A 15,978-nucleotide genomic window follows, 5' to 3' on the forward strand; every position below is an offset into this window, starting at 1 on the left:
AAGTGCAGTTGTAAGAGAGTTGGGAGAGAGTTTTTTCCAGGGGCAGACACAGAAGGAAGTAGGGTTGTGGGGGGGGGAGAGATGGGTAATGTGGGTGGAGAGCGATATGAGGAAGTGATCAGAGATGGCCTTATCTGCGATTGACACGATGGGATTAGTGAGGCCACGCGAGATGGCATGGTCGAGGGGGTGGCCATGAAAATGGGTTGGGGAGTTTACATGGAGGGAGAGATTAAGGGAGGATAGGAAGGTAGTGAACTCAGGAGAGAGAGAGCATGATGAATTGAGGTGGAGGTTGAAATCGAGGATGAGAAGTCGCTCGGTGCAGAGGCTGAGGGAGGAAAGCAGTGAAGATAATAAATTTTTATTTTACTTGGGTGGGTGGTAGAGAACGAGAATTTTAAATGAGAGGTGAGAGGGATGGAATAAAGAGAGAGGCTCAAAGGAAAGTGCCAAAGGAGTAGGGGGACACAGACCAAGGTGTGATTTGGTGATGAGAGCCACACTACCACCACGGTGGTCTGAGCGGGGCAAGTGGTGGAAGGTATAGCCAGGCGGGGAGGCTTCATTTAAGGGTAAGATGTCATCACCCCTCAACCAAGTTTCCGTCAGGGCCATGAAGTCGATGCAATCATCCACGATAAGCTCATGGATGGCAAGGGCCTTGTTCACAAGTGAATGGACATTCTGGAGGGTAATGCGGCAAGGGTCGGTGATGGCTGACTCACTGCCAGCACCCACAGGGTCAGCGCTGGGAGGGGTGAGTTGGGCGGGGAGGAGATTGGCTAGATTAGCCCCCAGTGGGCGTGTTGGGTGGGAAGGTCAGCGAGAAAGTAGGATGGGACATTTGGGGTTGCTGCTCGTAGGGAGGCAGCGATGAGTATCTCGATGGGCCCTTCGTAGGATGCCATTAAAAGAAAATTAAAAGAATATTAAAAGACAGTCTCTTTCTCAGATACGCACGGAGAGAGACAACTCCATTGCAACAAAGTTAGATTCTACAATGTGCTTGTCAATTACTTTCTTCAGCATTGTTAATTTGTATTGTCACAGCAAAATCAAATGTTTTCAATAAGTATATGTTATGTCGAGCGAGTGCTTAACTTTTATTCTCTGTCTAGCCCATGAAGAATCGTGCGGAATACCCAAACTGGGCAAAGTGTGTAAGTTCTTGAACATTGAACTCTTGACCTGATGGGCTAGATGGGCAAGGATTTTCTGCTAGTGTGGAAACCTTTAGGAATTCAAGGGTGTGCCCCCTGACCCTGGCTGATTTGGCCATGGTGAAGGTCATTCACATTTTTTGAGGTTCTTGGCCTCAACTAGGGGGTACCCCTGAGCAGGGGCCAGAAACTCGGGCCTCAGTGCCTGCTGCAGCTTAGTGCAGCCCTGGCCTCTGTGCTGGCCAAAGAAGGTCCAATTTCTTTGAATTATATTAAAAGGAAAGCGCTTTAGCCTGTGCAGTTGATGCCCTGTGATCAATAACAGTGGGGCAATGATGACGGTTATGTTACAGGAGGTACCACAATGCTTTCATTTTAAGCAACCCACCATGTCCACAGTCTTTTACTCAGAAAGGTAGATGTCTCTGTGAAACCTCGAAATGGCTCACCATCTAATTGCACATTGACAGAGTGCGTGCGCATATGTTGGTGAGAAGGAGATTGAAAAATGTCATACTGGTGCAGTAGGGAATACTGCTAACTTTTGGAGTTTGAGAAAGGGGGGGAATTTTAACCACATCAAGTCAGGAGGGAGAGTGTCGGGCGTTAAAAGTTTAAAATAGCATAATGCGATGCCAATCCGCCGTGTACGCACCTGTCGCCATTTTTACGGTGGCGGGTTGCATGCCGTGTCTGTGTCCTATTCTCAAGAGTCGGGTCAGGTCATTATAATATTTAAATTAGGCTCCCACAGTGCAGTTGGGAGCCTGATTTAAATTTAACGCTGGCCAGCCGGGTTTCCCAAAGCTCGGGAAACCCGACAGCACATTGGAGACGGGAGCAGCCAGATCAAGCTAGTAAGTGCTTTTTAGAGCGTTGCTTGTGAGCCAGGAGGAACAGGAGTGCTCCCCCCCACCTAGCACCTCAAGCAAACCTGCTGTGATCGGCCGACCTCGCTATCCCAAGCCTTATGCCCCACGATCTTTCCCTCCCTCCTGATTGCCGTCCAAACTCCCTTATGCCGCGATCTTTGCTGCATCCAATCTTTGCCAAATCTATCTTATGCCCCGTGATCTTTGCCGACCCCACCTTATGCCCCGTGATTTTTGCTGACCCCACCTTATGCCCCGTGATCTTTGCGGACCCCACCTTATGCCCCGTGATCTTTGCGGACCCCACCTTATGCCCCGTGATCTTTGCCGACCCCACCTTATGCCCCGTGATCTTTGCCGACCCCACCTTATGCCTCGTGATCTTTGCCGACCCCACCTTATGCCCCGTGATCTTTGCCGACCCCACCTTATGCCCCGTGATCTTTGCCGACCCCACCTTATGCCCCGTGATCTTTGCCGACCCCACCTTATGCCCCGTGATCTTTGCGGACCCCACCTTATGCCCCGTGATCTTTGCGGACCCCACCTTATGCCCCGTGATCTTTGCGGACCCCACCTTATGCCCCGTGATCTTTGCGGACCCCACCTTATGCCCCGTGATCTTTGCGGACCCCACCTTATGCCCCGTGATCTTTGCCGACCCCACCTTATGCCCCGTGATCTTTGCCGACCCCACCTTATGCCCCGTGATCTTTGCCGACCCCACCTTATGCCCCGTGATCTTTGCCGACCCCACCTTATGCCTCGTGATCTTTGCCGACCCCACCTTATGCCCCATTATCTTTTCCGACCCCTCTTATGCCCCATGATCTTTTCCAACCTCTCTTATGCCCCGTGATCTTTTCCAACCCCTCTTATGCCCCATGATCTTTTCCGACCCCTCTTATGCCCCATGATCTTTTCCAACCCCTCTTATGCCCCATGATCTTTTCCAACCTCTCTTATGCCCCATGATCTTTTCCGACCCCTCTTATGCCCCATGATCTTTTCCAACCTCTCTTATGCCCCATGATCTTTTCCGACCCCTCTTATGCCCCATGATCTTTTCCGACCCCTCTTATGCCCCATGATCTTTTCCAACCTCTCTTATGCCCCATGATCTTTTCCAATCCACCTTATGCCCCATGATCTTTTCCAACCGCTCTTATGCCCCATGATCTTTTCCAACCTCTCTTATGCCCCATGATCTTTTCCAACCGCTCTTATGCCCCGTGATCTTTTCCAACCTCTCTTATGCCCCATGATCTTTTCCAACCCCTCTTATGCCCCATGATCTTTTCCAACCCCTCTTATGCCCCATGATCTTTTCCAACCTCTCTTATGCCCCATGATCTTTTCCAACCCCTCTTATGCCCCATGATCTTTTCCAACCCCTCTTATGCCCCGTGATCTTTTCCAACCCCTCTTATGCCCCATGATCTTTTCCAACCTCTCTTATGCCCCATGATCTTTTCCAACCCCTCTTATGCCCCATGATCTTTTCCAACCCCTCTTATGCCCCATGATCTTTTCCAACCCCTCTTATGCCCCATGATCTTTTCCAACCCCTCTTATGCCCCATGATCTTTTCCAACCCCTCTTATGCCCCGTGATCTTTTCCAACCTCTCTTATGCCCCATGATCTTTTCCAACCCCTCTTATGCCCCATGATCTTTTCCAACCCCTCTTATGCCCCATGATCTTTTCCAACCCCTCTTATGCCCCATGATCTTTTCCAACCCCTCTTATGCCCCATGATCTTTTCCAACCCCTCTTATGCCCCATGATCTTTTCCAACCCCTCTTATGCCCCATGATCTTTTCTGACTGCCCTTTATTCCCCATGATCTTTGCTGACTCTCCTCCTTATGCCCCGTAATGTTTGCTGACTCTTCCCCCTTATGGTTCGTGATATTTTCTGACTCTCCCCATATGTCCCGTAATCTTTGTTGACTCCCCCTTTCAGCCCGCGATCTTTCCTGGTTGCCGGGATTGTCCTCTGCTGCAGACAGTCTGTCAATGTGGGGCAGCTGCCGGGTGGGAAACGGAATAAAAAAATGATAATGAGGTCCTGCCGTTAAATTTTGCAGGGCCTCTGTCTTCCCAGGATATCCGGGTTTGCCCCTCGCAGATATGCTCCACCACGCCCACCCCGCCTCTATGTAACTATTGCGGCCATGGAACAGATTAGCAGATTTGGACTACATCAAACAATATTATGCATCTTTAATACCGATGCTTATGTGATGTCATCGTACCTTGATGAGTTCAAAATTCACAAAAAGAAGAATGTCTCATTCTGCTGAGGAAACTTAACTGCTTGAGTTCTGATCATTAAATGATGTCTTGTTCAACATTGTATTGTGCATTGATAGTATGATTCAACGCTTCCAGTAGATAGATTATTTCTGAAATAAATGTTTCTATTTTCTGTGTACTATTAACAGCGGAAGTAAAGAAATATGCATATGAAAAAGCTGCGGAAGTTGTCGATAAGGATGAGCCCAAACGTAAGTGTTCAAATCAGGAACGATCCAAAAGGCTTTTGAACTGGACTTTCAGTGAAATGCCAACATATTCCATCGGTATTCCAAAAAACAAGAAAAGGCATTGTATATCCCCACTGTTAACGTTCCGGATCGCTGCCATAACACCCAATAGGCAGTCTGCACAGTCCTCATATGAATTGACATGAGACCATAGGATCAGGAGGAGGCCATTCAGCTCCTCGAGCCTGTTCCACCATTCAGTTAAATCATGACTGATCAGTACCTCAGCTCCATTTACTCGCCATTGCTCCCTTGATGCCCTTACTTAACAAAAAGCTACTGAGCTGTCTTGAAAATTTCAATTGACCCAGCATCCACTACCCTTTGTGTGAAAAATTGCTTTCTGATTTCACTCCTAAATGGCCTACCTCTAATTTTAAGTTCTGTAATTTTAAGCTGTAGCTACTATGACTGGAAAGCCCTGCAGCGGGTAGTCAAAACTGCCCAACGCATCACCGGCACCCGGCTACCGACCATAGAGCACATATACCAGAAACGCTGTCTACGGAGGTCACGGTCCATCATCAAAGACCCTACCCACCCCAGCCACAGTCTGTTCGCCCTCCTGCCATCTGGGAGACGCTACAGATGCATTCGCACCCGTACGACCAGATTTAGGAACAGCTTCTTTCCCAGGGCTGTCATCCTACTGAACTCCACAAATAAACTCTAAAGCCTGCACATCTGCCAATGCACTTTATTATGGTCATATTTATGTTAATATACTACAAGCCAAATGTATGTTGAATGTTTAAATGTCTTAATCCAAATGTACACTCTCGGGAGCCGCAAACCTACATTTCGTTGTACTGCACTTGTGCACTAACATTGACAATAAAAGTTGATTTGATTTTGATTTGATTTGGATTCCCCCACCGGAGTAAATTGTTTCTCTCTAGCTACCCTATTGAATGCCTTCATCATTTTAAACACCTCTATTACCCTCATCTGCATGGGGGAGGGAAGGAGCATATTGGCCTATTGAGGTGTGTGCATGCTCCTTACGATTTTCTATCCCCACTGGATGGCAAATCTATGGAAGCACGTAACCGAATTCCCAATATGTGGTCCTGGCAAGCAGGGCTGGGAGCCCTTAATTCCATGCACTTTCCAGCAGGGTCTCTGGATAGCAAACCGGAGTGGGGACTGATTTTTCCCATTCATTGTCCACAGGGCATTGAGGCCAATCAGAGGACCTATACTGCTGTCCTATATGGCTTACAAGTAGAGTGTTGAGGAGTGATACAAGACAACGGGATTAGAAACTGTAGTGGCAATATGGTGACCTGGATCTCTTACTCAATGGAAATGACTGGAAATAATTTGGACGATCTATTTCCATCACTTGAATACATTACACCCGCCACTCTCTTACCACCCCCCTCCCCTATATTTTGACAGATATACTGTACATTACCTGGTAATTTCTGTCAGATATCAGATGGATGAGCGAAGGGTTCCGCAAAATATTTCCCACATGTGTCCATCCTAGTTGCGCTGAAAGGTCAATGGAGAAGGGGACAGTTAGATCTAAGCTCTTACTTTGTCAAGATTGTTACAGGATATGGAAACTTATCTGAGAGCAGCAAAATGACTGGGTAAATTTGTTTAAGAATGTATGATCTGGACTACCATATTTGATGCATAAGTTGACATGACCAGCTGTCAACAGACCGTGCAAACCTTTAGTTGCACCCAGAGCCCTTTTAATAGTTCACAACATTGAACAAATACTTGTTCAACATTGTATTAGACTCTGATAGTAACATGTAATTACTGTTTTTTTAGATGATAGGCATAACTTTGACTGATTTCTTCCATTCTCTGTTAACAGTTTTGTTATCGCCATCATTCTTTATCCATGCAAAGAAAGAGATAGACACAAATGTTTTCTCTCCAGAAAAGTATCTTAAACCGTCTCCAGTAACTGATGGTGAGTTCTAGGATAAGGTTTACCACAGTAAATTCCTTATGTAAAAGAAATCCATTTATAAAGTATAGCTTTAGAATTTCATGGTTCTGAAAGCACATATGAAATCTTGCCCCTTGTGAGTCAATGGTCAGGCTCAGTGTTTGCAAGACTGTTACTGTAATTTCAACTTGGAATTTAACTGGTGCATATGCTTGAATCGAAAACAGAAAAAGCTGGAAATACTCAGCAAGTCAGGCAGCATCTGTAAAGAAGCAGAAGTTGAAAGTTTCAGGTCTTTGTTTATGTGTGAATCAATGTATTTTTGTGTATCTGTGATTACCAAAACATTTGGTGAGCTAGTAAGTTTGTTAAGTGGATAGCCAAACTGGTTAACAACCTACGTACATGAATTTCCACCATACAGACCCCTTTAACAGTTCCTATCACTGAACACTGCTCTGTTAAATAATTTTGTGTCCATGCTTGGTAGCTGCTTTCAGTAGATGGGGTTTGATGCACAGACTGTGTAGTGACTACTTTCATTCTATTGTCTACAGCTGAAGTAATGGAGAGATATTTATCCGATTTAAAGAGAGGTAAGTCCTTGAACAGTGTCAGATTCTAAATTGACAGTTCATGCTGTTTTGTCTGATATTCTTAAATTTAACTTGAGATCTGGGTCTCTATCGGAGAGAGTGAATTTCCTCGGGCCTGTTCTTCCGATCAGCCAACGTAACTTCAGCGTAAGATCGGTGTAAACCCAGTTCACATGCGTATCTGGGGTTTACGCTGATCTTCTGTTGCAGCAGTTATTCGGAGCGTAAACGCACAAAGTGTGGTGAATAAGGTTGGTGAGCTACAAGCACAATTAGCCTTGTGGCAATATGATGTTGTGGCAATAACGGAAACGTGGCTTAAAAACGGTGAGGACTGGGCACTTAATATTCAAGGGTACGAGGTATTCAGAAAAGATAGGGAAGGAAATAAGGGAGGCGGGGTGGCAGTGCTGATTAAGGAAGCTATTGTAGTGTTGGAAAGGGAGGATGTTCTTGAGAGGACAAGGACAGAATCCATTTGGTTAGAGTTGAGGAGCAAAAAGGATATGATCACACTATTGGGGGTATTCTATAGGCCTCCAAATAGTGAGAGGGAGGTAGAGGAGCAAATCTGCAGGGAAATCGCAGAGATATGCAAGAGCTTCTCCCAGTGGCCGAAGAGCACCTCCCAGAGTCGCAATGCGGATTCCGCCCACTAAGGGGCACAGTGGACATGATCTTCATCGCACGTTAATTACAAGAGAAATGCAGGGAACAGCACCAACTGCTGTACATAGCCTTCTTTGATCTCACAAAGGCCTTCGACACTGTGAACCGTGAGGGATTATGGAGTGTCCTCCTCAAATTCGGCTGCCCTCAAAAGTTTGTCACCATCCACCGCCTGCTTCACGACGACATGCAAGCCGTGATCCTGACCAACGGTTCCACCACAGACCCAATTCACGTATGAACCGGGGTCAAGCAAGGCTGTGTCATCGCACCAACGCTCTTCTCGATCTTCCTTGCTGCAATGCTCCATCTCACCCTCAGTAAGCTCCCCGCTGGAGTGGAGCTAATTTACAGAACAAACGGGAAACTGTTCAACCTCTGTCGCCTCCATTCCAGATCCAAAGTCGTCCCATCCTCTGTCGTCGAATTACAGTATGCAGACGACGCTTGCGTCTGCGCTCACTTGGAGGTCGAACTCCAAACCATCGTCAACACCTTCACCGAAGCGTACGAGAGCATGGGCCTTACACTAAACATCCGTAAGACAAAGGTCCTCTACCCTGCCCCCGCCACACAGTACTGCTCCCCGATTATCAAAATCCACGACAAGGCCTTGGACAACGTGGACCTCTTTCCCTACCTTGGGAGCCTACTGTCAACAAGGGCAGACGTCAACGACGAAATCCAACACTGCCTTCAGTGTGCCAGTGTAGCCTTCGGTCGCCTGAGGAAGAGAGTGTTTGAAGACCAGGACCTCAAACCCGGCACTAAGCTCATGGTCTACAGAGCAGCAGTGATACCTGCCCTGCTGTATGCCTCAGAGACATGGACCATGTACAGCAGGCACCTCAAAGCACTGGAGAGGTACCACCAACGCTGCCTCCGCAGGATCCTGCAAATCCATTGGCAGGATAGGCGCACCAAAGTCAGTGTTCTTGCTCAGGCCAACATCCCCAGCATCGAAGCTTTGACCACGCTCGATCAGCTCCGATGGACGGGTCACATCGTCCGCATGCCCGATACGAGACTCCCAAAACAAGCACTCTACTCGGAGCACTGGCATGGCAAGAGAGCCCCAGGTGGGCAGAGGAAATGCTTCAAGGACACCCTCAAAGCCTCCTTGAAAAAGTGTAACATCCCCACCGACACCTGGGAATCCCTGGCCCAAGACCGCACAAAGTGGAGGAGAAGCATCCGGGAAGGCGCCAAACACCTCGAGTCTCTTCGCCGGGAGCAAGCGGAAGCCAAGTGCAGGCTGCGCAAGGAGCGCACGTCAACCCAAGCACCCCACCCACCCGCCCCTTCAACCACCGTCTGCCTCACCTGTGACAGAGACTGTAGGTCCCGCATTGGACTCATCAGTCACCTGCAAACTCATTTTTAATGTGGAAGCAAGTCATCCTCGGTACCGAGGGACTGCCTAAGAAGAAGGAGAGAGTGGTGACATTGGGGGACTTTAATTACCCAAATACCAATTGGGATAATGCTAGGGTAAAGGGAAAGGAGGGGGAGGAATTTCTGAAATGTGTTCAGGAGAATTTCCTTGATCAATATGTTCCTGGCCCAACTAGGAAGGAGGCATTGCTGGATCTGGTGCTGGGGAATGAGGTGGGCCAGGTCGACCAACTGTCTGTGGGAGAACACTTGGGTGCGAGTGATCATCGTTTCATAAGATTTAGATTAGTAATGGAAAGGAGCAAGGAACAATCTAGAGTGGAACTTCAAAACTGGAATCGGGCTAACTTCAATGGGATGCGAAAGGATCTAGCCTGGATTAAATGGAACCAAAGACTGACAGGAAAAACTGTAACAGAACAATGGTGATCTTTAAGGAGGAGATGTTCCCAAATACAGGCTAGGTACATTCCAACCAGAGGGAAGGGTAAGGGAACCAAAGCAAGGGCTCCTTGGATGACGAGGGAGATAGAGAAGATGATGAAACAAAAAAAGAGGGTGTATAATGCATGTCAGGTGAATTCTTCAAGGGAGAACCAGACCAAATACAATAAGTTGAGAGGGGATGTGAAGATGAAAATAAGATTGGTAAAGAGAGAAGAATGACGGTTAATATAAAAGGGAACCCAAAAATCTTCTACCAGCATGTAAACAGTAAGCGGATAGTAAGAGACAGGGTGGGGCCTATCAGAGACAAAGAAGGTGATATATGCTTAGAGGTGCAGGCGCAGGCAAAGTACTCAGTGAGTACTTTGTATCGGTGTTTAGAGAAGTTATGCTGAACCTTTATAAAGCGCTGGTTAGGCCACAACTGGAGTATTGCGTCCAGTTCTGGTCACCACACTTTAGGAAGGATGTGAAGGCCCATGAGAGGGTGCAGAGGAGATTTACCAGAATGGTTCCAGGGATGGGGGATCTTAGCTACAAGGACAGGTTGGAGAAGCTGGATTTGTTTTCATTAGAGCAAAGGAGGTTGCGGGGTGATTTGATAGAGGTGTACAAGATTATGACGGGTTTGGATAAGCTAGACGGGGAGAGGCTGTTCCCACTAGTTGATGGTACAAGGACTAGGGGACACAGATTTAAGGTTTTGGGCAAGACATACGGGGTAATGTGAGGAAAAACTTTTTTATGCAGCGCAGCACGGTGGCATAGTGGTTAGCACTGTTGCCTCACAGCGCCAGGGACCCGGGTTCAAATCCGGCCTCGGGTGACTGTCTGTGTGGAGTTTGCACATTCTCCCCGTGTTTGCGTGGGTTTCCTCCGGGTGCTCCGGTTTCCTCCCACAGTCCAAAGATGTGCGGGTTAGGTTGATTGGCCATGATAAAAAATTGGCCCTTAGTGTTAGGGGGGATTAAATACGTGGGGTTACGGGGATAGGGCTTCGGTGGGATGGCTGTCGGTGTAGGGACCGGGTGCTAGGGTTTGGATGAATCTGCCATGATCTCGTTGAATGGCGGAGCAGGCTCGAAGGGCCGAATGGCCTACTCCTGCTCCTATCTTCTATGTTTCTATGTGATGACCTGGAAATCGCTGCCGACGGACGTGGTGGAAGCAATGTTTTCAAGGGGAGACTGGATAGGCACTTGAGGGAAATAAACTTGCAGGGCTACAGGGATAGAGCGGGGAAATGGGTCTGACTGGATTGCTCTACAGAGAGCCGGCATGGACCCGATGGGCCGAATGGCCTCATTCTGTGCCGTTATGACTTTATGATTCTATAACCCTGAGGAAATTCCCAGTGAGCTTTTTTTTATGACAGTGTCAGTGTGTGCCTTTGACAAATTTGTTAAGTGGGTAACCAAATGTGGATGTGTGTGCACGAGCTTTGTGAATGAGCTCGTGCATTTTTATGAGTGTGTGTGAATAGGTGGTTTTGTGTGTATCAGTGTAGGTGTGCACGAGAGTGTGCAATTTATGTGGCCAATAAATCAATGTTGTCCGCCTGAGAGTGCAGGAGCCATGTATGATCAGACACAAAGGCCTGGAGCCTACTTCATGCTTGATGAACCGAAGTGCTTAATAACGTATCTCTTATGCAGTGATCATTTGTGTTAATGAGACGATTGCCAGCTTGGGAGGGACTGCACCCCAAAGACTGAACACAACTGTAAAAAGGATGCTGCTAGTTGGGTTCCTTTCAGCTGTAATGCAACTTTTAGTTGGTCTCTTAGCTCCCTGATGACGACCATAAGCTGTTCTACATCTTGTGTCTCTGGCTGTTTGCTGATTAAAGTCCAGCCATGGGGTATTCCTGTCAGCAGACCTTTGTATTTGTGGGCTCTGGAGGAGGGCGAGCAGAAGGGGTAATGCCAGACTGATGTAGTTACACGTCTGAGGCCACCCTGCACTTTTGCTGTCTGTCTGGAAGGGAAAAAGGCAGGACTTACATGATAGACTTGCAGCAAAACCGGGCAGGCAGGCTGTTAAAATGGCCACAGAAGGGTTGCCATTGGATTCATTCCTGGAGGTTTGATCATGTGACACCCTGACCACATAACATCTGAACATGTGGCACCCGATCACATGGCATCTGATCACGTGCCATCTGATTACATGACTTCTACAAATGTTAATGCATTTATTATCTTATAAAGGTGGGGTGCCTGGAAGATGAGAAATTTTGTTCGTGGCTTTGCGCAGTTCCAAGAACCAGAAGGTCACCCATGAGCAGGCGAAAAGACGAAACTGAGTGCGGGGAAGAGGGGAAACTGAGTGCGGGGAAGAGGGGAAACTGAGGGTGGGGAAGAGGGGAAACCGAAAGTGGGGAAGAGGGGAAACTGAGGGCGGGGAAGAGGGAAAACTGAGGGCGGGGAAGAGGGGAAACCGAGAGTGGGGAGAAGGGGAAACCGAGAGTGGGGAAAAGGGGAAACTGAGGGCGGGGAAGAGGGAAAACTGAGGGCGGGGAAGAGGGGAAACCGAGAGTGGGGAAAAGGGGAAACCGAGAGTGGGGAAAAGGGGAAACTGTAACGTCCGTGTGTAATTGAGACACGGACTGCAGGAGTTGGTTATAACAGGTGTTTACTGAATGGAGACAAAACTGGAACTACTATACAAAGTTACTGCACAGGCTTATATACCGGGGTGGTCACTACTTGTACTGCAGTATACAGGGGCTGCAGAATATAGTTCCTTCTTCAAAGTACATACACTACAATTCCTTCCCTTTTAGCTAAACAGCACATAACATTCGATTAATAATTAAATAACATATTTACAATTACAGTTGCTATATACATTAGCTGAAGTTAAGCAATTATTATTTCAGTCTTTGAGGAGGCTTCCTGATTCTGTCCGGATAATGCCTCTTTGGGGTATCAGGTTCTTCTGGCAAGGTTGATTCGGGATCAGCGTCGTTGTTTGGTTCGTCTGCTTCCAATATCACCGATTCTGAGGTAGATGCAATTGGTACTTCGGTTTCATCACCAGGTGTATCGGATCGTGGTGTGGATTTGACGTTTTCCAGTGACTCTAGAATCTGGTCAGCATGGCGTCTTACAATGCTCTCTCCAACGTCCATGGTATACATTAGAGGTCCTTGCCGTGTGCAGATCGTTCCTGGCTGCCATTTCTCTGTGCGGTAGTCCCAGGCCAAAACTGGTTGACCTATCTTAAAACTCCTGGTCGGCCTTTCATTCATATTCTGAAACTGCCTGTTCTCCACATCTCTTCTGATGTTTGGCTTAACCAAATCCAAGCGGCATCTTAGTCTTCGATTGAAGAACATCATGGCTGGAGTTTGGTTGGTAACCGCATGTGTCGCATTCCGGTAGGCAAACAAGAAGTTATCCACCTTGTGTTGTAGGGGTATGTCTTCATTACACATTACCTTGATAGCCTTCTTGAATGTTTGAACGAACCTCTCAGCCAATCCATTGGTGGCTGGATGATATGGGGCGGATGTGTAATGGTTAACACCATTGTTCTTTAAGAACCTCCGGAACTCTTCAGACACAAACTGTGGTCCATTGTCGGAGCAAATCTGTTCAGGCAGCCCATTTCTGGCAAATATGGTTTGTAAGACTGTGATGGTTTTTTCTGTGGTGGTTGAGGACATTTTTATTACCTCTGGCCACTTTGAATGTGCATCCACCGCAATTAAAAACATTGAGTCCATAAATGGACCAGCAAAATCAATGTGTACCCTTTGCCATGGAGATGAGGGCCACTCCCATGGATGTAGAGGGGCTTGTGGTGGGGCGTTTTGGACCTTCTGGCATCCTGTACAGCTCTTGGTCATCTCTTCGATTTCTCTATCGATTCCCGGCCACCACACAAACGCTCTGGCTAAGTTCTTCATTTTTACCCCTCCCAGATGACCCTCATGAAGCTCATTGAGCACTCTATCCTTCAATTTGGGTGGAATTACTACTCTGGATTCACACATCAAGGTTCCTCAGCACACTGACAGCTGTTCTCTTCTCAGCGAGAATGCTGGCAACAGTGGTTCGCCATGTGCTGGCCATCCCTTCACCGTTAAATCATAGACCCTGGAGAGTGTCGGGTCATTTCGTGTTTCCTTTTCTATGTTTGCATTCGTCACAGGTAGACATTCGACTATGGTCGAGTGGAATATCTCCACAGGATCCACTGCAGGTGCTTCTTCCACCGTCGGCAACGGTAGGCGCGACAATCCATCAGCATTCCCATGCTGTTTAGTTCCTTTGTACTCGATGTCATATTGGTGTGCCCCTAGGAAAAGGGACCACCTCTGTAGTCGGTGTGCTGTCATTATCGGGACGCCCTTCTTAGGGTTGAAAATGGAGACAAGAGGTTGATGATCAGTTGGTAGAGTAAATTTCTGTCCGTGCAGGTAGTGATTGAACTTCTTCACCCCCCACACCAGGCTGAGGGCCTCTCTGTCAATCTGGGCGTAGTTACGCTCGGCTGCAGCTAACGAGCAAAAGCTATCGGCCTCTCTGAACCATCAAGGGATTTATGTGACAGTACTGCTCCAACGCCGTAGGGAGACGCATCACACGCCAGTCTTATCGGTAGTGATGGGTTGTAGTGAGCCAATACTTCTCTTGAAGTGATCAGGCCTTTACACTTCTGAAAGGCCTGCTTACATTCATCGCTCCATTTCCATGCTACTCCAGTTTGTAGCAGGGCGTTCAGTGGGTGCAGAATTGTGGACAAATTCGGCAAAAACTTATGGTAGTAATTCACCAATCCGAGGAATGACCTCAGTTGCGAGACATTTTCAGGCGCTGGAGCCTTAACTACCGCTTCAATTTTGTCAGGGGACTTATGTAACCCCTCTTCATCAATCACGTGGCCACAATACGATATTTGTTTCTTAAAAAACTCGCACTTGGGGCGATTGGCTCGTAGCCCATGTGCTCTTAGTCTAGTGAGCACCTGCTCTAGGTTGGCAAGGTGTTCACTGTCATTTTCACCTGTCACTAGGATGTCGTCCAAGTAACACTGAGTCCCCGGAATCCCTTGCAGGACTTGTTCCATCGCTCTTTGCCATATAGCCGGAGCTGATGCAACTCCGAATACCAGTCGATTATACTGGTAAAGACCTTTGTGAGTGTTTATCGTGAGATATTTACTAGAGGATTCTTCAACCTCCATCTGCAAACATGCTTGCGCTAGGTCAATTTTTGTAAAACGTTTCCCTCCAGATAGTGAGGCGAAAATATCTTCTATCCTTGGAAGAGGATACTGTACTGTGTGAAGGACTGGGTTCACAGTCACCTTGAAGTCCCCACAGATGCGAACCTTCCTTGGCTCCTCAGACTTATTGTTTAACATTTTCTTCATGACAGGAACGATGGGTGTCGCCCACTCGCTCCAGTCTACCTTAGTTAGCACGCCTGCATGTTTTGTCCTTGGACCAGCAGTCCTTCTGGTCATGGGTTGTTCTGCCGCAGCGATAACATTTTTCAAATCCCCGTGTCATTTCATGGGTGCCGTATTCCTGTGGCTTTTGCTGTATTGCCGCAGCTCCCCTTGCTGCTGCTTCATACGATACTGCCACGCTGAAAGCCTTATCTAGCGTCAGCTCTTTCTCTGAGAGTAACCTCTTCTGGGTTCCTTCACTCAGGAGTCCACAGACAAATTTGCCCCGTAGGGTATCTTGCCAGTCCTGCTCCGAACTGGCAGTGCTTTGATAGCTTGCGTAGTTCCGTAAAGTAATCAGCATTGCTCTCATCTTTATGCTGATTTCTCTTGTGGAATTTAAATCTTTCTGCTATCAGCAACGGTGTAGGAGTTAGGTGTTCCTGTAGGATATCAACAATTTCGTTAAAACTCTTCGCCATCGGTTTGACTGGAGTGATCAGGTTCCGCAATAGGCCGTACATTCTTGCGCCCATTAAGTTTAGTAGTACCGATGCCTTTTTCTCATCGGCTACTTCATTTGCCTTGCAATATACTTTGACCCTTTCCACATACGTGGTCCAGTCTTCTATTGTATTATCGAAGGCAGTGATATTGCCAGTCTTCGGCATCTTGGAGATCTAAGATGGCGCCTCCCGCGCTTTGCCTTCTTCCCCGATTGAACAAAATGGCACCTCCCGCGCTTTGCCTTCTTCCCCGCTGGATTAAGATGGCGCCTCCAGCGCTTTCTGTCTTTTCCGCTGCTGCTAGCGCTGTTGCTGGCATTTTTATGCCTTGATGGCGACGCCCTATGGTCTTCGCGCACTTCCCCCCCGCGCTGCTGCCAACGCCGCTCTCCGCGGTCCCCGTGGCAAACTGCAGCTCCTTGCGGCTTTCTGCGCTTCTAATTTCTTTTATTTTAATTACTGTTCCCGTC

General features: G+C 47.7%; 1 protein-coding gene across 2 annotated transcripts in view; it reads left to right on the forward strand.

Annotated features, from left to right (window-relative positions):
- The window catches only part of LOC147116895 (uncharacterized), a 231,763-nt gene that overhangs the window by 84,096 nt on the left and 131,689 nt on the right, over positions 1–15,978 (forward strand). For both annotated transcript variants that reach the window (XM_085987334.1, XM_085987335.1), the window contains 4 exons: positions 1,122–1,163; positions 4,482–4,544; positions 6,418–6,516; positions 7,053–7,091. In XM_085987334.1, the coding sequence (XP_085843460.1) occupies positions 1,122–1,163; positions 4,482–4,544; positions 6,418–6,516; positions 7,053–7,091 (243 nt within the window). The remainder of the gene's footprint in view (positions 1–1,121; positions 1,164–4,481; positions 4,545–6,417; positions 6,517–7,052; positions 7,092–15,978) is intronic.

The sequence above is a fragment of the Somniosus microcephalus genome, chromosome 5 (genome assembly GCF_052327205.1).
Source record: "Somniosus microcephalus isolate GS21.2 chromosome 5, FLI_Smic_1.0, whole genome shotgun sequence".
In the NCBI taxonomy this organism is placed as follows: Eukaryota; Metazoa; Chordata; class Chondrichthyes; order Squaliformes; family Somniosidae; genus Somniosus; species Somniosus microcephalus.